The sequence below is a fragment of the Falco peregrinus genome, chromosome 5 (genome assembly GCF_023634155.1).
Source record: "Falco peregrinus isolate bFalPer1 chromosome 5, bFalPer1.pri, whole genome shotgun sequence".
Taxonomy (NCBI): Eukaryota; Metazoa; Chordata; class Aves; order Falconiformes; family Falconidae; genus Falco; species Falco peregrinus.
Window position 1 is genome coordinate 77,954,396 of NC_073725.1, and position 23,965 is coordinate 77,978,360.

Consider the following 23,965-nt stretch of genomic DNA (forward strand, 5'->3'; position numbering starts at 1 on the left):
CCTCATGCTTTGGTGCTTCATTAAGGGGAGTGATGTGGCTTAGACAGAGGTTTCCTGTGCTTTGGGCAATGTCCTCCTTCTCTGACCTGCAGCAGAGGGGAAAGCCATTAGCTTGGCACAGGCAGGAACCCAGGGTGGGTAATTCTCACCATTGCCCCCGTGAGCAGCCTTCCCTATCCAAAGGTCTGTGGGACACCCACCGCTTCTTCAGGACTGCTCTGGTCTCAAGGGAAGCTCCCAGAGGTTTGGGAAGAGGTCCCACAACTTGATCCTACCAGAGAAGTCTCTCTGACACAGCAGAAATGAAAACAAAGAGCTCTTCTTCATGTTTACTTTTATTTTTAGAAGACAATAAGTGAGCGGACCGAGCTGCAGGCGGAAATGGTGTCTCTGAAGTTCAGGCTCCCCCTCCGCCCTCGTCAGGAAGCGCATGCTGCACGTGTGCCTGGCTGGGATGTTTGTAGACAAAGAGTTTCTTGATGCTTTTTTTTCCCTCCCCCCCCCTACAGTTCCCTTGCCCATAGGCAAAGAGGATTTGGTTGCTGACATGCTGGAGTCTTGCACGGAGCTGGGCTCTGAGCGCTGGGGGAACACAGCTGTGCCAGGCTGTGTCTGTTAGCAGCCATTTGCATTGGGTGGGGGCAGAGCTTCCTGAGTTTTCTGTTTTCTTGGATTGGGGAATTAAATCATTACTGATGTGGTGAAGAGAACAGGAGGCTGAGGTGGCTCGTGGGTCCCTCCATCAGGCTGTCCTTCTTCTGTGCGACTGACTTGGACGAAGCTTGTGCTTCCCAGCTCTGCTGCAGCCTGGCTTGGTGGCCTGCAGGTCCCCTGGTGCAGAATGAGTACGTAGCCCTGTTTCTTTTGCTCCTTCACTGTGTGCCCTTTGGGGTGCCAGCGTGTCCCTGGTGAGCCGTGGGGCTCTGTCACAGCGTGTTGTGGCGATGGATGTTTGTGTGTGGCTCGTTTGTGCCTGCTTTGGCCAGAAATCACTGCTGGCTGCTGAGATGCCCCTTTTCTCCTTTCACCAAAAAGAGATGCTGTAAGAGACCAAACTGAAAACCGATGAGTGTTTTTCTCCTGGTCATGCTGGTGTAATGGGGATGGGGTTGGACCTGGGTTTGTGCTTGCTGGGCAGATCGCCCAGCCGGCTCTGCAAGAACCATGCACTCTGTCAGTGAGCCCTGCTCTGCCCCGGGACTCACAGCTTCCCGGGTGCCTTGTTCAGGGCTGTGAGTTACAGTGCTTGCTTTCCTTGGGGGCTGTAGTTTTCTCTCTGTGGTGTCTTCTATTTCTAGGTTGTGGGCAGGTCTGACGTGCCAGATGCCCTAATGATGGGCAGATGCTCCTTGCAGCCACCGTGACTGAGTGCAGGGGCCATGTTCTGCCGTAGTGCTGGGGACAGGGCTGTTGCCAGAGCCGTGGCTAGGAAGTGGACAGAGAGAATTTATGTTCATGCACAAAACAGCATGCAAAGGCTCTGTTATACAGCTGTGACTGTTCTAGCGTGGCACAGTGATCTGGCTGCCCTGAAGACCTCCAGCTGAGGTCCTCCAGAATGAGTATGTAGCCCTGTGTCTTTTGCTTCTTCACTGTGTGCCCCTTGGGGTGCCAGGGTGTCCCTGGTGAGCCGTGGGGCTCTGCCTCCAGCTGAGGTCTGCAGCCCCTGGAGCCAGCTGTCAAAAGGAAAGGGCTGCCCACCTTTGCGAGGGGGAGGCAGGCATGTCTGCCACCTGGGAATGAAATGGAAAAGCTGCTGCTGTTTTGGGGAGGCAGCGATGCAGGCCTGCCTGCCTGCCTCTGCCCGGGGTGTGACCGACAGCACATCCTCATCCTAGTAGACTGCTGAGTGCCTGGGATGGCCCGTTCCTGCCCTGCCTTGCCCAGGGAGCGCCTGTATCTTGCTTTAATGAGTATCTTCCCATCCCCTCAAGCTGGAAGGGAAGGGAGCAGCTTGTTTCTGAGCACTTGCCAATCCTAATAGCATTTTGCATGGGCTTTGTGGCGATCCCACTTCCTGAGGGGTGACGGCGTGGAGGGGAAGCTGGAGAAGAGCAGGGCTGGAGGGTGTCAGGCAGCCCTTGCCTGCTGCTGACCCTGGCTATCGGCTCCCACCTGAGCTCCTCCAAACACCTTTGCCTCCAAGGGATGTGGGGTTAATTCCTTTTTCTTGGACTTTGGCTTGGGATCCCCTGTGCTGGCATAGCAGGTCCTGCTGGTCTGGTGCTGCCTGCTCTGTTCTTGGGGAGTTTAACCCATAGTGATCAGCAGCTTTCTCAAACCAAAGCACCCTTTGCTCATACCCTGGGGAGCAAAGCCCAGCCTAAGGGGGAAGCGCTTTAAAGGGTCCAAGTGCATTGCTGTCTGGCTGATGTTTTGCCTTTCTGCTGTGGGTATTAAGCGGGATGTTGTGTTGTGCAGTCCCATGAGTAGTGTGTCCCTGTCTCTCCCTATGGACAAGTGCATCTCTGCTTCCTCTCTGACTTGGGGGGGACTCTATAACCAGCCACAGTCCTCATCTGCTTGATCCCCACCTCGAGCTGGCCTGTGGCTATGGTAAGAGTTTATGGCATTGCTCTTATGCCATGTGAGGTGTTCACCTAAAAGTTTCTCCTTACTTTGCTTTAATCCTTGTCTTTCCCAGCTGCCTGCTATTGGAAAGGGTAAGGGCATTTGACAGCCTGGGTGGCCCCTTCAAGGGCTGCAGGGCTGTGCAGTGCGTGGGACATCAGCCCTGTCCCTGCCCAGGGGCATGGGGCCGCTTTGCTGGCTCTGTTAGCATGGGAGGTGGGGTTTCCCCTTGCACCTGATGTGGCATGAAGCTTTCCCTTCTTAAGTGGCTTCCACCAGCAAAGGGGTGGGTGGTTGTGGGGGGGCAGGCAAGACGAGCTTGGCCAGTGTGCTGCTGGGGGTGGAAAGCCCTGCCCTGTGCCAGCTCCTGCCCGCTGGTCTGGGGCAGGCTGGTTGCAACGGCTGGCTTGGCTGTTCCTTCCTGTTCCCAAGTATGAATTGGTGTGTAAATGCCTGAGCAGCGAATGCGTAACTCTCGCTTCCTTCTCATTAAGGTGCTGGTTTGGTGGCACATGCAATAGTCAAGGGCACAAAACTCTTTCAGTGGCTATGAATTAAAAGCAAGAGCAGAGAAACAAAACCAACCCAAGCTCCCAGGAATTCCTGAATGGTCTGTATTTGTTCTTGACAAAATGGGATTTTCTTTTCTTTGAAGGAACCTCCTGAAGCTGTTTATTTCCGCACTCTTCTTGGCTGTGACTATTTTATGCAAAGAAGTCAAAATCATTAATGTGAAAGTAAATGGTTGCTAGGCCAATGATCCTCATTCTGCAAATATTGCATGAGATTTGCCTAAAAATGTAGTGACTTGAAACTGTGTGAGTTAAACTTTCTTTTGAGAGAAGACAAGTGTGAATGTTTCTGTAAGGCATCCTGTGTGGGCTGTGGGTTTGCATCTCTGGCCATTGGTGCTAATGTCCTGGTGTATGAAATAATCCTCCTCTAGGAAATGACGGCTGTAAGACCACGGGGCCAAACCTGCAACAAGTATTCTTTTGGTCCTGTGCACGTCCGGAGTGTTTTACTTGTCTAATCACAAGATTCCCCAGGTCCTGTGGCAGAGTTGGGAAGTGGAAAGAGTAACTTGGGTTTTGTCGTACTTGGAGCTTTGCTGCTGTTTGGCTCCTTCATGCAGTGGCAGTGTGCTGGTGGCAAAAGAGAGCCTTTCCCAAGGTCAGTTTGTGCTTAAGCATTCTCTCTGCAGAGGGGAGAAGCCAGTTGGCTCTCAGGAGTCAGAAGTGTGGGGGTTTGTAGCTCCTTGAATGCATCCTCCTCCAGCTCCTGGAGGGGAGAGGAGAGTCCTCTTGGCCCCCAGGACCATGGTTGCTCACTAGGCTGTGCCTGAACGAGTTCCTGAGAGCAAACCCACAGCCAGAGATGCTGAAACATGCTCTTGGCAAAATGAGAAGCAGCATCCCACCACAAGCTCCTTCTGGGTCTGACCATAAAGGGTAAAAGCATTTTATCTCTGCCCAGCGAGAATTTCAATTGTAGTGTCCAGGCAGTGGAGGAGATGTGTTGTTGTGATTAAAACTGGGCTTTGCATGGACTGGGGAGGAGGGCCAAGAACCTCTCCTTCCAGCCCCCAGGTGGTACACTTCCCTGCCCACAGCCACAGGCGGGTTTTGAAGTGTTCAGCACCCGCAGAAGCCTGATGCATAGATAGGGGGTCAGCTGCTCACGCTGTGGCAGAGCACCCTATGTGTCTGTGTCACTGTGTGTGCAGCAGCAGTCAGAGGTTTGGCCCTCAGGTGGCTCCTCTTGGGGTTCCAGGATAGAACAGAGGTAATGAGCACAAACTGAAACACAGGGAATTGCACTTAAACACCAAAAATGCTCTTTTACTGGATGAGGCTGCCTAGAGAAGTCGTGGGGTCTCCAGCCTTGGAGATACTCAAAACTCCAGCAGATGCTGTCCTGCGCAGCTTGCTGTAGCTAGCCCTGCTTGAGCAGGGGATTGAACTGGGTGATCTCCAGAGGTTCCTGCCACTCTCAGCTGTACTATGATCTTTATTCCTGAAACACCAGATGAAGCTGGTTCCTTTGGCTGCCACTGTTTAAGGAGTATCTCCAGCTTTCCTCACCTCTTGCTCTTTCTTCTTTGCCTGAGGTGGGAACCGAGGCTGTAACAGCTCAGCAGCCCAGGTCCCCAGTGTCTGCTGTAGCTGGTGCATGGGACATAGGTGGTGATGTGATGGGAAACTTTCTTCTCTGCAGTGAGAGTGGCTGGATGAAGCTCTGCCTGCAGGAGCCTGGCAAGAGGGAGGGACTGTCACAGGGCACCCAGTTCCCTTCACTGCTGTTCTCTGCCTTACAGCCCTCCCTCCCTCCCTGGCTGTCAGAGCAGCACAGGCAGGAGAGCGGAGCAGCTGGGAGGGAAGTGATAGCCAGTCTTCTCTTTGGTCCTTGTCAGGATGTCCTTAATGGCAATGGGTGTTAGATGTGTAGTCTCATCCCATTTGCTGTACTCTTTGCCTGCATGTTCCCTCTTAGATTCTCTGCCATCTGCTTGACTTGAATATGAAGTAGTTCTCTTTCAGACTTTCTTCTTTGTAAAAAAAAATTTCCTGCTTCCCCTGCACCTTGCGAGGCCAGGGATGCCCTAGCTTTGGTTTAGCTTTCCAGGCAAACCAGGGAAGAGCATCCCTTGGCCGAGAGGGTTTAGAAAGTAAAGAGGGGAGACAGTTTTGTAATTTAAATACCTAACCCTGTCCTGCATTCTGGATGCCAGTTGTAGTGCTGCTGTGTTGTGAGGATGACCAGGAGAGGCACGTGTGACACTTCTCTGTAGGTCATTTTAAGGTAAATCTAAGAGCTGCTCCGCAGGCTTGACTTTCCAGTACCTAATTTGCCCAAGTGATTCTTAATGTTGGGTAATGAACTGGAAGATTTTTACAGTACTTAAGGGCAAACCCCATTAGCTGTGTCATAAATAAAATTTCCCTGGCATCTTTCCCCATGTCAGGCACAGCGATTAGAGCCTTAACTACTTGGCTGAGATTGCAGTCTCCGATCTACAAGCGGAAAAATATTTCTTAGCTGAAACTGGGGTTTCTAAGCTTCCACCTGACAATTGTCCTGGATTTTGCAAGATTTTCTGAGGGTAAAAAAAATCTGGCCAGATGCTTTCTGCTGCTTTAGCAGTCATGGCTGGAACAGGAGCAAGGAAATGCAGTTCACTTGGTTGTGTGCATTAATACGAACTCAGAGGTGCAGTCCTGGCTTGGTGAGAACAGGTTTCCTGATTAGCAACTGTGACTGAGGATGTGGTTCAAATATTTCTTTTGCATCAGTGTCCAGCTCTAGTGAAGCAAAATAATGATTTGCAAATAATGTTCTCTGTGGTGTGTTTTGCTTTGAATATAAATGCTGAAGCAGACAGCAGTTACGCAGTGGAGACTAAATCCAGGCAGATATTTGTCTGAATTTCAGTGATGCTGAAGACTGGCAGCCACCTTTTTCTGTCTATCACAGGGTAAATCGGCAACAGGCAGCTTAGTGATATGCACATTAGGGTTTGGAGGCTAAAAGCAAAGGTGCTCTTAGCTGAAACAGGTGAAAATGGAGCAATGTTGTGATATGGCAGAAAAAGCACTGTGATGCCTTTTTAGTGGGGAAGTTTTTCCTCTATTATCCCTAATGGAGGAAGACTGTCTCTCCTGATAGCTTTTTGTACTTCCCTGTCCTCCATGGTTTTTGCTATTAATATGGCTGTGGAGATCAGCAGCGAGCATCCTCCCAGGCCTGGTGAGCAGGGAGCTTGTAGCTTGTCATGCCACGAGAGGGGTTGAGGGCTGTGCTGTGGGAGGGAGTCATGGCTCCCTCAAGGCTTGCGTGTGCCATGGGTCCCTGTGTGTTAGCTGCTCCCCTTGGGCACCAAAGGCTTCACCCAATGACAGTGTTTTCTGATGGTCTTACCCCATTTATTCCTTTTCCTTCCTATCTCCATGCTGTCCTCGGCAGCGGCAGGCTAGCCCAGAGCCAGGACAGCCTGTTATCGTGGTGTTTAGTGGGTTTTCTGCCCCCGTAGGGTGACCGACCTACACCAGTTTTCTGCTTCTGGTGGAGGGTTCCTTTTCCCCCAGTTCATACTTTCTTCTGCCTTGGCTTCTGGATGGGGCATCTCATCTCTCTTACCATACCAGCTTGCAGACTAATGAGAATAAATCCATGTAATGAACTAATGTCAGTGTGGCAGTCAGTAAATGCATCGGGTGTTCTTGCCAAGCCATGCATATTTACTGAGGTCAGGAGGAAGCACTAATACATTTTGGCTACTAGTGCTAAACAGCAGAGGAAGGATATATGAAAGCAAAAGCCCATAGTTCTTGCTCGCATATCTGCTTTTTGCTGCCAAACAAAAAATTAGTGTAATCTGTTAGCTAATATAATGCATTATCAATCCAGTGACTGATAATCATCTAGAAAGAGGAGAGCACATCCTAGTTCCATGTTAGAGGCACTGAGCAAATGAAGGAAGGTTTGCATCCTACAGAGTATGCTTTTACACCAGCGTGCCCAAGCTCGTGGCTGTTGAGATACCTTAAACTGAGGTAATTGCTCAGGCCTGAGGGATGAGATGAGCCAAAGGCACTGGGTGGGACTGTGTTGGGCTGATGTCTCTATGGTTCTGGGTGCTGTTTGGGTGGGAAGCGCAACCATGCTGGGCATGTGGTAGTCCCCCTCTGCAGGGCTGAGGGTGTTGCTCAGCTCTTGGTTATGTGCTGAAGATGCACTGGGCTCTGTCCGTCTCACTAACGGGCAGGGTCTTCATCTCTCTCTCCCTTCCAGCGGCACAGGGTGGCTAGCAATGGCGGAGCGTGGAGGTTTGCATCACAGCGCATGATCTCTCGGTCGCCTGGAGCCTGGGAGGAGCTGCTGTGGACCCTGAGGCGAGGGGAGGGATGGAGCTTGCCGAAGGGTGAGTCGGGGCTGTGCCATGCTCCCTGTCTTTCGCTCACTGAGGAAGAGGTGTGCTGGTGTCTGGGGAAGCAGAGTTGATGCCTGACCCTCCAACATCAGCGTTCGGCGTGCACAATGCCGATGTCTTTGTTACATTTTCATGTTGCAAAATAAACCTCTGCCTGCAGAGAGAGGTTGTGCCTCCCCATGTGGGTAAGCAGTAAATGCCATGACTGAGGGCTTGCAGCCTTCCCCTGCTTTTCCCTGTTCTCATACAGTCCAACAAATACCTACCAGTACCACAACAGGTGCAGCAGTCATGGGTAGTGGGGGGTGCTGGGCGAGTGTTTTATTTTTTTATTGGTGTAATGCAATGTGAACTAGCTGTGATTAAGGAAGGTGTGAATGACAGGGTTTGTACCAGTAGTGAAAACCTGGTATGTGCGTACTGTCAAACCTGATACTTTCACTGTAGCAGTGGATAAATATTTGTATTTAACTTCAGTCCATTATGTCAGCTTTCCAGAATGAGTGCTGCGTAAAGAAAAAAAAACTCTTTCTGATTCCCTTTATATTTGGTCTTGTTTTCCCATTAACTTGGAGGGAGGATTTGTCTTTTTCAGGGAGGTTCCCCTGGGAAGCATGTGCTGGGCTGAGCTGTCTTGGCTGTGCATAAGCTGTCGGTGGCCACTGCTAAATGCTTCTCACCTTAAGATCTGTACTGAGATCACTTGGGATCAGGATCACAGGGGTGTGGAGGTAAACGCAGCGCATGTGCTGGTTTGCACTGTGGGCTGCAGGCAGGAGGGCTGCTCTCATCCTGGAGCTGGGGAAGGGAGAAAACAGGAGAAAGCCTGTTGTCCTTGGGGGCTTTTTTTTTCTGCACATGGAAATCATTGCTGGCCTGGACATGAAGTTCAAGCACTGGGAAAGGACAGGATGGACCAGGTCAGAGGGCAGAAGTACAGACCCTGCTTGGCTTATCCCTGGGGGGGAATGCTTTTGAGCCCCCAGCTCTCTGCTGGTCTAGGGGCAAAAGAAATGCGGCTGACAAATGGATTTAAGCTGGAATGTGTCAAACCACTCTTGGCTCATTCTTCCTGTTGCTGTGAGTGGGTTTGTGGACTGGTGCTGCGTGCTGAGGGTCCCTGCGTGAGGTAGGACCTGCAGTGGGACCCTCAGATTGTCTTGTGAGTGGGGCAGGCAAGAGAAAGACAGCCTTGGAGACTGCTGCTGTCATCTGCACGTGGGTTAGAAACCTCCAAGTGGAAAGCAGCCAAAGCACAGACTCCAGTCATTGAGCTATCTAGTCTTTTCCCCAAAGCTAACTTTGCCTTTGCAGATACAAAGGCTGGTTTGTCTCCCCCGCATTGGCAGGGCTCGCCATCGGCTAACGTTGTCTTTGTCTGCCACAGGCTCGTGGAGCCACAGATGGGCTGGGGTGAGCAGCCTCTCAATGCTGGGATTGTTTGTAGCTGCCCCCACCTCGCCTGGGGGACAGGCAGGGTGTGCTTGCCATCCCCCCCCCTGCCCCAGCCTCGCTGCTGCCATGGGCTTGCTCTGGGTCCCCAGCACGCCAGGAGCCAGGCCATGCCCCAACAGCACAGACCGGTTGTGCTGGGTCCAGTCCGGCTGCCTGCCTGTCCCTGATGGTCCCTTGCTGCCACAGGGAGCTGCCTGCTGGGTGTCCACCTTCTCGGGGAGGAGGATTCATCCAAGGGGCCTGTGGTCCTGGTTGGTTGGAGGTGCAGTAACCTCAGCCTTTGCCATGTGCACTTTTTGCCACATGGGTGAGAGAAAGGGATGCTGGATATCCATGCTCCAGCAAGGCTTTGGTGCTTTTGCCATGGGACAGAGGGATGGAGCCCCTGGGGGAGTCTGTAGCCCACCAGCTGGAGGGACCAACCATCTGCACTGCTGCTCCTGAGCTCCATGCCCTCTTCTGGGCTCCATTTGTCCATGTCTGTCTTAAAGTGCGGAAGGAGACATTGGAAAAAACAACCTCTAAGTAGTAAAGGGACAAGCTGGGGGTTCTGGAGCTGGGACAGGGTCTTGGTGGTGGATGTGGTACCTGTGTGCAGTCTGTCCTCTGAACACAAGTGTGGACTGCAGGGTGCTGGGCAGATTAAACTGGAGGAAGAGATAAGGTGGTGTGAGGGAGAGCTTCTGAGCAGGCTGCCTGCAGGGGACATGGTCTTTGTGACTGGCACAAGAAGAGGTCGCACAAAGCAGCAGAGTAAGCAGTGGGTGCAGCATGGGCTGGTTCCCTTGCCCAGTTTCTGCCACCCTCCCTCTGAGTCTGCTTGTGAACACTTCTCGGGGCTGGACTTGTTTCCCAGAGGTTGTAATAGTGGTGGTCAGGGTTGTTTTAACATGTGTGAGCAAGAGGGACAACAGCTTTCTATGGGATCCCTCCACCCCAGACTCTTGGCAGGAGCCTGGTCCCTCTGTATTTCCTTTCTACACATCCTGGCTGGATGGGGATGGCTGCGGGGGTCCTGCAGCCATTGCTAGAGCCCTCTGCCCCCTCTTCCATCCTCCCACACTGGTGGTATTTCTGGCTGAACTTTTTAACCGAAAGGTGGGAAACTGCAAGTGCTGACCCTGTTCTCTGATCCCCCACGCAACCCCCTGCTTCCCAGATAGGGGTGGGAGGAGAGGAGGGCAGCACCACAGGGAACAGTGGGAGCAGGACACAGGCTGGTGCTGGGGGGGGTCCCTGTGGGACCGTGGGTGGGTTCCCCACAGTGCATGGGGTCAGAGACATAAGAGGGGAATGCGGCACCATGCTCACCCAGCACCCCCCAGCTTTGGCACTCGCAGGAGTGGGGTGCACTGCTGGTGCTCCCTCACCTGCGCTGCTCAGCCCTCCCACCCTGTCCTGAGCCCTGGTACCATCCTTGCACCCCAGCTCTGTGCGTGTCCTTTCCACAGTCCCAGGTCTTTTTGGGTGGCCAAATACCTATATGTATCGCAGGGAAGATCCATTTTCCTAAATTATTTACTCATTTATTTTCACAAAGGTTGTCTCCTGGGAAGGACAGACCTAGAGCTGTGCAAGCATCAGATACAGCTTTTGGCAAAGGGAGCATCTGCCTCCCAGCACCTTGTGGCAGTTGTTGCTGTCTCTTGGCAGGACACCGAGACTGGAAACCTGTCTGCCCCTTGTGCTTCTGGGCACGGAGACAGACTGTGCCGCAGGAGTGGGCTTAGGGGCTTCACTGGGGGCTGGTCTTGCTTGCTGGTGCTGTGAAATGTGATGCCTCTGGGGCTTTTCCTGCTTGCTTCATCCCTGGGTTACAGGTTTGGGAAGAAGGGAAAAAAAGCCCTCTGCAGAAGATGGCAGTTAAGATGTCAAAGGCATTGAAGCAAGAGGGACATAACAAATATAATTGTCATAAGATGCTTTCCTCTCTGCTTTGAAAAATGAACTGTATGAGATGGAGAGAGATGCTTTGCACAAAAATTTGCTCTTTGGTGATGTCAGAAGGCAGCTGTGGTGTCAGCCCTCATCAGGATGACAAGGTGTGATTCTCATCCAAACTCTTGCTTTGGAGGTGCTGGCCCTGGCTGCCTAGGTGAGGCAGAGCAGGGTGCTAATCCCTTGGAAATGAACAGGAGACAGCCCTAAAGCTCTTTTTTGATTTCCAATATTTTCCACCCCCCAGCCCTTCTTGTAGTTCTGACCTAGAAATTCCTCACTGCATTTGCTGAGTTGGCTTAGTTAAAGACGTACTAATTTCTGAAGGATTAATTATTCAGTGAGTAAGGGGAGGGAGGGCGATGTCTGCTCCCAACTCTGCAGGCAAGCTGGGTGCCTGATGCCCTGGGGTGCCCGGCCAGGGGATGGATGCTGGCCCTTCCCTGGGGAGCCCTTACTGCAGCACTTGCCCTGGACTGGTCACATCTGCTGTGCAGGTGGCATATTGGGGAGCACATCATGATGCATTTCTCTGTGTTGCTCGGGTCCTTTGCTTGTTTTCACTCTGTTTAAGCAGGAAACTGAATGCTGACCTTTTGGTCTTCAAGTGACACGTTTTCAGCTTGTACTGCTGTTCTTCCCTGGAAATCCTTGTGACTGATGTCCCCAAGGCCCAATGTCAGCTGCCCCATTGCTAGCCTCCCTATTCGAGGTGGGCATCTCCGCCTTGGCCAGGGCTTGACCAGAGGGCCTTGGCTGCGGGGGTCTCTGGAGTCCCCTGGAGAAGGGCTGTCAGCAGTAGATCTGCAGAGATCTGATGGTAGTACTGGGGCTTGGAGGGCATCCTCAGCCTCTGTCCCTGTGGGGGGGGATCCTGCTGGCCCTCCCTGCAGGTGTGCATCCTGCTGTTTGGCTCATCTGGGGCCACCTTGGAGGAAGTGTGCAACAAGCTGCAGTTTGGGTAGTACTTATTCCTTTAAAGCCATGCTGTTGTGCTCAGGATAATTCCTCAGATGTGCAGTGACAGCAACTGTTTTTCAGGTTGCAAATAGCTACATGCCCTGGAGAGTGTATGAAGGGATGTATTTTCTTGATCTCACAGGCTCTTGATGTGCTGGTGAAAGTAGATTCCCTGTTTAACAGCAAAGCAAGAGCAGCTTGGCAGTTTTTCCTTTACGTGCTCTTCTGCTTTCCCTGCGGTGTTTTGGGAGGAAACACTGTTAAGAGGCTGGCAACTGCAGCGCGGCTGTGTCAGCCAGTGCAGTTAGTGCTTTTGGACCCAAGCTGCATCACTGTGGGTTTGCTGGGATGCTTGGCCCTCTGCTGCAGCTGTGGGGAGATGGGGGTGCAGCTCACAGCCTGGCTGGACTGGCTGCAGCTCTGCCATAAAGTGCCTGGAGTGAATGTGTGCTCCTCAGGAGAGGGCTTGCACAGAGTCATTTTGCTGCTGTCCCTCTGTGTTAAGGGGTTTGGCAGGAGGCAGTGTTTGTCCTGAACACCTTTGCACCTGTGACAGGAGGAGCCTGGGCCACTGTCAGGGTCCTGTAAACCTGCCTTGTTAGAAGGTAATACCCAAAACTTTTGTTTCCCTGACCTGTTGTGAACTGCCAGGTTTGCTGGTAGCGACCACAATGCTTTTTCTTTTTGCTTGTGTTTTGGCAGAATCATTGCAGTAAACAGCAAATTATTTCATTAATAACCTGCAAATAGCTGCTTGCCAGCTGAGCCATGGGATCTGTCTGTGCTCACTGAAGGGAGCTGCCAAAAAGCACCAGCTTTCAAAGCTGACAAGTGTAGCTAATAAATACTGTGGACAGAGCAGAAGCATGCAGCTGCTGCTGCTGGCTCCCTGGGCTGCAGTGACCCAGCTGCTGAAGCTCACCCCCAAAACAGGCTGTTTTCCCAAAACTGGCTCCCTTTGCAGGGTGCATGGGCAGAACGCTGCACTGTCGGGTAGGCACTGTGGCTTTGGGAAAGTGTTTTTTTGCTGGAACCGTGGCTGATGCTTATAGTGGAAAACTACGGGAGCTAAGGAGTGCTCTGCCTGCAGCAGCCCTTTGTGAGCTTTGCAGGTGCTGGGTGGGGAAACCAGGGGATGTCAGTAAGCAACTGCTATCACCCTGGTCCCCTAAAGGCTCCAGTGCAGTGCCACCAGCCAGCCTGTGTCTCCTGCACAGACTGCAGGAGCTGGCATTTCAAACTAAGTTGTCTTCTCAGGCTGCCACAGACATCTCTGTTTTCTACTTGTCCGACTTTACTCACTGTTGGAGTTTGGAAATCTGTGGGTATCCTTGCTTTGATCAGAGCAGCTATGAATTTTAGCTTTTATTTTCTTCTGTAAGTCCTCCTTCAACTGGGTCCTGTGGGAGCTTCTACATAAGGTTTCAAGGGGGTGAGGCAGGGTTGGGAGAGTATGTGGATGGTTCAGCTTCACCCTTCAGTGGGCAGCTGGGAAGATGGAGTGGGGCAGCAGGGGGAAAATGTGAAGGACAGTCTGTGAAGCAAGGCCCTGTTGGTGCAACACCTCTGTCGCAGGTCACCATGCAGAACTGCCGTGCAAACTTTTCTGATTGAATGCACAGTTGTGTGTACCTTAATGCACATGCCACACTGCTGGGGTACGTTTATGGAATGGAGCTCATGGGCTGACCACGGGGACTGGTGCCATTTGGTTGCATGGCATGTTCCCAGAGCAAGGCTGAGACTGTGGAATGAACTTCCCAGCAGCGAAGGCATTGGAGGAAGTTGCTTCAAGGCGCATGCAGCATGTGGGAAATAAACCCCACCAAAGCAGTTCCCTGCAGTGGGGTGTTACCCCACGGTAACATGCTTGCTGGGGGGAGGGTGGGAGAGCTCTGCAGAGAGGTGCCAGCCGCCTGCCCTGTGTGTTTGTGAAGGTTCCTGGATCTCTGTGGCATGGAGCCTGGCACAGCACCCAAACCAATGGATTGCCTTGGAAAGGAGTGGGAATTGGCAGCTGTGAGTCCAGAGAGCAGCACAGCAGTGCCAGGCGTGCAGGTGGCTGCTCTTTCATGGCTAATGCTGTGGGGCACGCTCAGGACCTGGGAACTCTCCCCACATCTGTGGTCCACACTGAATGAGTTCAGGGGTCTCAGCTCAGGTTCCCTGGGAAAATTGTCTCCAGGTGCATCTTGCTGGGTGGATGGTTTTGCTGTGCAAAAGGGCTCTGTGGATACTGATGTGAGCTCTGGTACGTGAACTCTTTTCCCTGCATCTGTTTCCTTTGGTCAAGTCTGATGTTTTACTGATCAGACTCCATTGTGGTGGAGATGCTGAAGACTCTGAGGGGATGTCAGAGCTGAATTTAATGTAACCAGTGCTGCTGTCTGCAGCACAATACTTCTGCTTAGAAAGAGGCACTTGCTACACCCTGAATAATGCTATATTAAACCATGCTTATCCACCAAAGGTAATAAGATGCTTTAGCATATGGTTTTCCTGTTGCTGTGACAGCCTGCACTCCAGTACTGTTGGCCCTGGGTGAGGACCTGGGGTTAATGCTTGCTTGTGTATCAAGAGAAGCACTAACTAATACTTTGGGTTCCCAGAGTGCTGAGGTGCTGCCACCTCGGGGGAACACACACACGACCGACTGGGGTGCGTCCCTTTGCTCTTCTCTGGAAAGCAAGACCTTATGAGGTGTTGAAAGTCCCCTGGTGCTCCTGGCCCAGGGCTGTTTGCCCTGCTTCAGCAGCCTCCCAAACCCCTGGGTGCCAGTGGGAAACAGCGAGTGATTTCTGCCAAGCACTGTTTTACTTCTTTCCTTGGAAGCAGGGACTGTCTCGCTCTCCACAGGCACGGTATGGCTGTGTCTGCACATTTGCTTTACTGCTAATAGAGCTGCTGCTTTACCCATTGGTTCCTCTATCCAGAAAGGGCTCATGAGAGCAACTGCAGCTTTCCCTTTGCTCTACAGAGCCTATTTAGTTTGCACGTATTGCTGCAATGATTGCTGGATTTCATCAGATGAGAGGTGCATCTTTCTTAATAGCCTGTGTAATTTCTTCCAGAGGGACACATTGCATTAAATCTTTAATCCAGCAAGCTGCTAAGGGAGCACACTCAGACTCTGTGTGTTTGCTATTGATCTCTTACACAGCTCTAATACTACCCCAGAGGCTTTACCCTTTGGAGTAACTGGAGCTGGTGCAGTTGGAGCCTTTGGAGGGGAGCTGGGGTGGCATAGGGTTGTGTTGCTCCTTTGCTTTCTCCCTGTCCTTGGCTGTAATGCCATGTCCATAGGGTGTCAGGGAAGGCAGGTTGCTCTCTGTGCTCGCGTCACATCAGCTGGGGCCTGTGCAGTGTGAAATAAACTGCATAGGAATTGAAATGTGGTGTTGCAGGACTGCTACCAACACCCTGTTCCAGCAGGTCAGTTCTGCATTTGATTTCTTTTCTTCCCATCCTTAAAATCCCTGCTTGCTCCATTTTCTTAAGAGTTTCAGGGTTTCTGACTGTTGTTCTGAATAGCTTTTTTTAAATTTTTTTTTTTTTAATAAAAGGCCTTTTGAAAATCAGCTGGTGTGTTGCTGAGCCTGATGCTGCCTGTGCTGCCCCCTGGGCAGGGTCCAGTGTGCCAGGGCAAGGAAGTCAGAGGGCTGTGCTGGTCCAGCTCACACTGCCCCATCCTACTTCTGAGAATTTGCTTTTATGTTGTGTTCTGCCACATGCCCTTGCTTGCTCTGACCTTTTCTTCCATCCTCTCCCCTGTTTTCTGTCCTTGAAGCCTTCTCTGCAAGGTGGGAGTAATTTGGGAGGAAAGCCTCATTCATTTTTCATGCTCAACCACCAGTACAGCTGTTGACTGTGCTGGCAATTGCCTTTGATATACATTTACAGAGACAGTGACCTGTAAAAGAGTAAATCAAAGACTTGAAGCCAGTGCCTGGGGTGTACCTTAATAGGGTATAATCTCCCCTTCTGTTCCTCTGCAAATAGTAGGCAGATAACAAAGACACATCTGCAAATCGGGCAGAGTCCAGCCACCGGATGCAGCTTACCTGAGAGGAGGTGGTTGAGGATGGCTAGAATGTTTTCGGGCTTGGGGGGTTTGAAGAAGGCATATTGAGCCTGGACTTGCACGGCTTAGCTCCTGTAGCTGTAGTTCTGCATGAGGACTCTCTGTTGATGAATATGATGGTTTACATCTTTGGATTTTTTTTTTTAATTTTCCTGTTATTTACCTTTATTTGCATCTTGGTGCCTTGAAAACGTTTTAGTTCTCAACATCTCTGTGTGTTCATGTGGCTGGGCTCTTGGGATGCCAGAACCCAGTCTGGGGCCAGAAAACCCCTGTCCTTGACTCTGCTCCAGGGCAGAACTCACTGCTCACTTCTTGAGGGGATTCAGAGAGATTTGGGCTGTGACCAAACCTCAGAAGCAGTGGTATCCAATGCGGCAGATCAGCCCCACCAGTGATGTTTGGTACAGACATCAACACTCCAGTTCTCTGGGCTGATGAAGTGACTGTGATGTGAAAGCTGCTTAAATTGCCAGAGCTGCCCTATTATCGGTTAATCTTATTCCTGAGCCCTGTGGGGCTTCTTGTGCTGTTACAAGTGCATTCATCCATGAGTCTTTCACAGGTCTGGCTGCTCTGATCACAGCTCACATCTCCATGTATCTTGGCCAATATTGACCTGCCAGCAGATGTGTGCAGTTAAAACGTGGCCCATTTGATATCCTCTGGTACTTCCCACCTTCCCTGCTTGCTTTAAATTTTTCTGCTCCATGCACTAGATGCAGAGTGACCTTTTAAAATATTTTTTCCTGGATGCACGTAAGGATTTTTTTTTTTCTTCTTCCTGAAAGCATATGTGGAGTGCCTGCTCTGCATCCCTGGGGGTGGTTTTTTCTTCTTCCTGAAAGCATATGTGGAGTGCCTGCTCTGCATCCCTGGGGGTGGCAGAAAAGATGCCAAGGCGTTTGCAGTGCACTGGGGAGGGCGTGGGTTGCACTGGCTGCAGGACGAGAAGATCCTTCCCTGGTACATCATTCCTGCTTTAACCTGCTGGAGTAGGGACCAGGAGGACGCCTTGCTCAGTGGCATTCCTGCATGGTTGCCCCATGGGCTGTGTGTAGCATCGATGAGACCAGCCCAGCTGGGTAGGGAGACCTTTCACAGCAGCAGCTGGTGGGATACCCTGCTACAAGCACCAAGGAAAATCTAACCCATGATCTTTTCAGCCCTGTCCCACTCTGTGGTCAAATCTCTTGTTAGCAAAGAGGCCCAGGGCATGGGATTGCCACTTGCCACTGCGGTGCCTGTCCTGCCATGGCCCCCGTAGCAGAGAGGAGCACATGCTTCACTACAAATGAAGGAAAAAACTGGGCTTTGTTTGGAAAATGAGTGGCTGGAAAGACACAGCTAAGTTGGAAACATCACCCAGCTGGGGCAGAGCCTGGAGATGTTAGACTGAAAAAGTACCAGGTTGCTTCTTGTGACTTGAATGCTGCAGAGTGACACAGGGTGGCCAGTGGCCATCGTGGTTGCTGGTTGCCCACACTGTGTGGCCCTGCTTTGTTTGTGCTCCGCAACAGCGGATGCAAGGAAACCCTGAGGGTTTGCTAGGCATCCCAAACTGCTGCCCCAGGTGTCCTGTGGGGATGCTGCCTGGACCTGAGCCAAGGGCAGAGCTGCTGTGGGACCAGTCGAGATGAGCCACACGAGGCCACGCTGCACAAAGGACACCCGACTTTTGCTTTTAAACTGCATCTACAGTGCCTCACAGAGGCACTTGCTCCTTCCACTGGAAGTGGAGACTGAAGTAAGTTTGAGGGTCTGACAATGGTTGCCACCGTGATGTGACAAAAGGCTTGGTCCAGAGTGCAGAGAGCTACTGCCTGCAAGCTGGGGACCAAAGTGGAGGCATCCAGTATGGGGACAGCAGAAGATGCAGTGTGTAAGATGCAATCTTCCTTTTTCCCCCTCTTTTCTTGATGAGATTTCACAGCTGGGGATACCTCTTCTGTGCCCCTGAAGCAGGGGCAGCCCATCCTGCAGATGGGGAGCTGCTGGGGCCAGGGATAACCTTGCAGCAGGGGAGTAGCCCAAGAGACATTCTTGAGCTCCTCTTGGGAGGGAAAGCAGCACCTTGAGTTTTATCCCCAGGCCTATGGGAGAGGGCGTGATGTTCCCCCCACAGGTCTTCAGGTCACAACTTTGCATTGCACAGCGCCTGGTGGGCGCTGGGGAAAGGTCTGGATGCTTGTGCCCCTGGACCGAGCCACCTCCCTCCACCCCCCTCGTATCGGGTCCAGTGGCTGCGTGGCTGTGGGATGAGTCAGCTCGCTCTATCGCTGAGTGCTGAGGCAGTGTGGGTGGCCTGGGTTGTTTTTTCGTTCATGCCACAGGGGCTCAGCTGACTCATCCCAGGTCCTAATGGCATGGTTTCTGCTGATGGTGTCTTGAGTTTTCTATTCCCAGGTGAGTGGCTGGAACCCAGGGTGTGACAGAGATGTCTGTCCCATCAGCCTGCCCAGGCACATCCCCAGGGTTTTCTTTCCCTCTGCCAGTAGCAGGGCAGCAGCAAGGTAAAGGTAGGAATAGAGCATCGGCTGGGAAGAGCTGATGTGGGCAGAGGGTGCAGAGTGCTGACGGGATCTCCCTCCCTCTCCTCACCATTTCTCCTCAGCAGCAGAAACCTTGGTCACACTATGTGTGGTTGCAGTGTTGGGCTTGGAGCAGGTGTTCGCAGCATGGGTATACTATGAGCATGTGGAAGAGCGGTCTGGGAGCCCCGAGGCTCCTCAGGGCTCCTGCAGGCTGGCCTGATGTACTGGGAGACGGGGGACTTCCAGGGAGCCCAGCATGTGGCTGCCCCACAGGGACACAGCTAGTCCCACCAGCTTCCAGGGCTGCAAGTATCACGGAGGTCCCAGGGGCTGAAAAAGCTGATGTCTGTCCCCTGAGCTGCTGTTTGATCAGAGGTCTTCCACCACTAACTGTATGGTGAGGATCTGAGCGGGGCAAGTGGTGACTTGGAGCTGTATGGGCAGTGGGGATCATCTCGGGTGAGGAGTCTCGATATGCGACTTCTCATTTTGGTGGCATTGGCCATCTGTGTAATTGTCTTTGTTCTGCCCGATGAGGGCTTTAAATATTTTTGTTTATATTGTGAAGTATACGATGTGATCTGGTTTGTCAGTCTCTTTGTTTTACTGAAATAAGTTGAAATATTTGTTTTCCCTTGGGTGTTATTTGGGTTCTGTACTCTGTTTGGCAGTCCTAGAGGTTTTAATTTTACAACTAGCATTTTGGAAGTTTGAAAGGTTTGTTTTTACTTTGTTTTAATTAAATTGCTATAACCTGGGGGAAATCCTTTGGCTTAATTTAAATGGAAAGCCTTATGCTGCGTAAATCCAACATCCCCATCTATCTGACGATGGTGCTGTTCAGAGTTTTGACATGAAAAGTTAAAATTTGACTCCAGGCGTGAAAGTTTGCAATCATTGACTGCAGCAAGCACGGCCAGCTCTGTTGTAAGAGGATTACTTTAATCTATTGTTTGGGAAAGAAGCTGAGATTTTAATAGACTCTGTTTTGATGCAGAAATGGGATCATTACTGGGTGAGAGAAGCTGGAAGTAGAAATGTCCTTCTCTGATGCATGTGGGTGCCTGTCATTGGACCCTTGGCTCATGGCCACTGAGGATGACTGTGTCCCTCTGGGACATGCACCTGGCCCTGGGGAGCCTTGTGCCCCCCTGAGGATGCTGTGCTTATTTGGTGAGTGGGGAAGATGCAAATTCCTGTGGGATCTGAGCGCTGCCTCCTCCGGGGCAGCCGTCCGCTGCTGGTTCACAAAGGTCTGGGCCAGTTTGGATCACAAAGCCCTGGGAAGGGGAGCTGCTCAGGACCATGCTGCTGTGTCTCTTCGATCAGGAGAAGGACTTTGTACAAAAGTCTGAGGGAAGCTCCAGGTCACGGATGAGTAATTTCCCAGCAGGGTGGTTGTATTTATCTGTAGTTCACTTCAGAGCAGGCCACACAGAGTGCTTGAGGGGAGCAGGTCAGAGGCTCATTCTGTCCGTTTTGGTGCTTATGAAGGTGCCCTCCCTTGCCTGGCAGTTAATGGCATTTTTGCCAGCTCCCTTTCCAGCCTGTGGCCGCTATGTGCTACCTCCTTGCCCCGGCGAGCTCCCAGGAGGGCTCACCGCCCAGCCTGGCTTCGGCTTGGGCAGTCTCCATTAGTCACAGACACGTTAGGAAGTCACAAGCAAAGTGACCAGGGCAGAGGAAGGCACGGTGAGCAGCCCCAGCAGCGTGCGCACCGTCAGGAGCAGCAGAGAGAGCACAACACCAAGTGAAAACCATGCAGCCCAGGTGTCTTTGTGGGTTGGCAGTGAGGCACAACCTTTCCATCCCTTTTCTGCCTCTTCTGTGCTCTCTTTCTCCAACTAGAGCACTGCAAGTCCTGGCACCTTGCCAGGTGGGGAGAGGGGCTGGGTGTGGGAGGGGGCTGCTCCTCCTCAGCCATCCAGATAGGGACAAGTAGTTGTTTATGGATACAGGCAGCTGTATTGATTGTAGTCCTGTGACTCTCCCAGCCTGGAGACTGCTCGCTCCATATTGATTATTATTTTTTTCTAAAGACTGACAAAGTTTCCCGGGCTGTAATTGCAAGAATTACTTTCTATTTTCTGAAATACTTTATCATGTTAGTGAATTTTCCAATTTTTGCTTAGGGTTTCGCAGGGCTGCGGGAAAAAGAACTGGTAAGTGCTGAGCTGTGTCTGTTCCCAGGCTGGCTGAGGGCATGGGGAGGGGGATGGCACATGCCTGATTTGTCCCACTTGAGCAGAATCTGGGGGTTTTGTATGAAATAATTGAGTTTTGGGTGGAGCTCCACTGGTGGTGGGGGGCCAGAGCCGAGGTGACCAGGTATGGACACAGGATGGCAGAGGCAGCACCCCTTCCCTGTGGGATAGTCCTGCCAGCTCTGGGTGTCCTCAGATTATTCCATCTTTGTTTCTCCTTTTGCTGTGTTTCCTCCCATCATGTTACTGGTTCTGTTTTATACTTTCTTCAGCCTTTTTGAGCTCAACAAACCATTTTTTTTTTTAGCAGAGACCAACCCATTTTCTCTCTTTTACTTCTTAGCAAGTATATAAAAGTCCCTGTGACTGCTTTAGCTGGCTGTGCTGCTGTCTGCTTTCTCCTGCCCTTATCTTTCCCTTGCAAGCCTGAGCCAGGCTTCTGTGCTGCCATCAAGGAGTAGGCACCAGGGATGTCCCTGCTTTAGGATGTAATTGTCCCTGTGTGCGCTGTGACTTAACTGCACAGTGTTGCATGTGGGGAGAACTTTTAAGTGGGATGAAACAGCATGGCAACTCCCATCGATCTAGGGGGGTTAGAGAGGGAGCTGGATTTCATGAGCATGCACATCCCATGCTGCTTTGAAAAGGGGCAGGTGCTGATGAGCTGCTGAGGTGAGTGACTGGATCAGCACTAGTGTCTCAGTGGTGGGGGCTGTGGCTGCCTCCATGCTGCCCACCAGCCTGGCTTTTGGCAGTGGTTACACTTCTGCTTCCTGGGTGCTTCTCTGTGAAGGCAGATTTTGAGCTAAACTCGCCTTGATACTCACTTGCACCAGAGTGCTTTGGCCTCCGTGCGCTTCACCCTGCGAGGCGAGGAGTCGGATGCTGGGTTCCCTGCTTTTGCAGGGCAACAGGAGGGATTTTGGCAGGCTGGAAGCAGGGTGCCGCCAGCCAGGCTACCAGCACCCAGGGCTGTGTTTAGATGTCAGGTGCTGCAGTGCATCTTAACTCTTTAATGTGGCTAATGCTGGCCCTTGTCTGTGTTTGTGCGCAGGAAAGTGGCCCAAATTACAAGAAGAACATGTCTTTGAAGTCTATCCCTATGAAGTCTATCCTAATTCAATGCTGTTTACAAGAACAAAGATATTTTAACTTTAACTTGGGCAGCACATCTGGATTTGCTGCTGGAATGAGCGTAATTGTGCTAAACGAGTTCTAATACAGTGATACATCAGGCAAATTACTAAATTGATGCGGTTGGTTTATGCTAGGTATCAGCACTGAAATTTCTATGTAATGCAATATAACTGACAATTAAAGCAAAGTGCCTAGTTAGAGTGAAATTATACAGCCTCTTGTATACTCTGCTTTTTATTACAGCTGTATTAAAATGTAGCACTTCTGTAGGATTTCACAGCTCTGCCAGTAAGTGTGTGTTAGTCCCAGGGCTGCACCATTTTGAGGAGCTGGCTTCCAAAAGTCTCAGGCTGCAACAGCAAGGACCCAGTGTTTGTGGTGCTGCTGTGGGCTCTTGCTCGCACACAGCCCAGGCACATCTGCTTGACTTAGGCTGCAAGGATGGTGCAAAAGGAGAAAAAAATAATATCTTAGATTTGGAGCTAAGAATTGTATTGAAAAGTTCTCTGACCCCAGCCTGGTTTTAACAGAGGGGTGTGTGCACGTGTGTCTTCTGTCTGATGCTTTTCTATTCCCTCTGTTCCCCAAGGCTTATTGGTATTGCTGTGGGTGTACGCAGAGATCAACTGTGAGGATGCTCCAGGAGATGGATCTCAGGGGAAACTGTGGGACTGACGGTGTGCCCCGGCTGGTGTCCCTGCAGGCAGGAGGGGTGGGCTCACTGGCCCTCCTGCAGGGAGGCAGACCCACACCTGGCCTGCTGCACCCCTTATTTAGCTGGGGTAGGTCTGAGGCTTCACCAGCACCTGAGGAGCCAAGCGTGAGTGCCAGCATGTAGGATGAGGAAGGGAGCACAGTGCCACACATCTGGGCACCTGAGCTGTCACAAAGTGCTTCTGTCAAATGCTGCCAGCACCCAGGGAGGGACTGTAGCACTTGGGTGTGTTCAGCGCTGCCGCTTCCAGGAGCGGGGCTGAAGTCAGCACCACACAGCTTCACCAAAATGCTTGTAGTGATGCTCTGCAAGCTTCCCAGGAGGCGATTCCAGGCTGAAGATTGTGTTTCAGTTAGTATAGCAGCTCTGCTGCTGCATCTTTGAGTGTCCCCCTTGACCAGACAGCTGGTGGGGCTGGGAGCAGAGGAGAGGGGCTGAGCTGGGAGGCTGGAGGGAGCAGGTGGAGTGGGGGAAGGTCCTGCTAGTGCTGCTGGTGACCAGCCTGTGCCTTGGGTGCTACGGTGGCTGCTTTGGGCTGGTCCAAGGCAGCGGTGGCCTGACACCCCTCAGTCCTGTTGCACATTTCTTCACTGGTAGCTTTTAGGTAGGGAGTGCCTCACACAACCATGTGCTGGTAGTGGGCTGAAGTGATGCTTTCTGTACCTTTGTCCCTTGAAAAAGGGGTCACCAAAAGGGTTTTTATATTTTCATTTTGCATGATCTCTGTGTGCTGCACTGTGTCACACCAATATTTTCTTCTGGTCCAGCTACAAATAGGATGCTTATAGAATTATTTTAACCTCCTAAAGACCTAAATGACTTGGGACCTTGGAGCTCATGTGTAACTGCAATGCAATGTTCTAAGAGGGGGAAGTGTGTGTGTGTGCTTTTTTGGCCTTTTGGGACATTTAATAGTTGCTAGTAGTTTCTTGTGCATCTCTCTTAAATCAGTTCATATTGGCATCTAACATATTTCTTTGTGTGCACATGGTGATGATTCCTTTTGCTCATCCTGTGAAATAATGTACACTAATTTTATTTTTATAACATTTGATGGCACTTCAGTACACTGATTGTGGGAAAAATGGGGCTCAGTCACTGTGGGTGTATTTCAAACAGGGTGGAAGAATTTTATTTCCTAAACCCCAAGATAAGTGCTCAGAACTTACCTTGCCAATCACCAGATAAATGGTGTTTATCAAAATTATTCACTATTGGCTTCATTTACATGAGGCTTAATAGGGGACTGATGTCAGATGTCAGTGGCCAATTTTCAGCAGTTTGGAAAATTCCTGCCCAAAAAAGCTTTACAAATTCCTGTGGTGCTTTCAGCTACTTCCAGGTAACCTGGGGAAGCTGGTTCCTCCCCAGCTGGCACTAAAAGAAGGCTCATGAGAGATCCTCCTCAACCTGATCCAAAGGCACAGCTGTTCTCTGGGG

At 51.4% G+C, this 23,965-nt stretch overlaps 1 protein-coding gene across 1 annotated transcript in view; it reads left to right on the forward strand.

The window, feature by feature from the left end:
• Positions 1-7,371: 7,371 nt before the first annotated feature.
• The window catches only part of LOC101917653 (ankyrin repeat and fibronectin type-III domain-containing protein 1-like), a 209,135-nt gene continuing 192,541 nt past the window's right edge, over positions 7,372-23,965 (forward strand). The window contains exon 1 of the mRNA XM_027791883.2: positions 7,372-7,492. Within this exon, the coding sequence (XP_027647684.1) occupies positions 7,476-7,492 (17 nt within the window). The 5' untranslated portion in view covers positions 7,372-7,475. The remainder of the gene's footprint in view (positions 7,493-23,965) is intronic.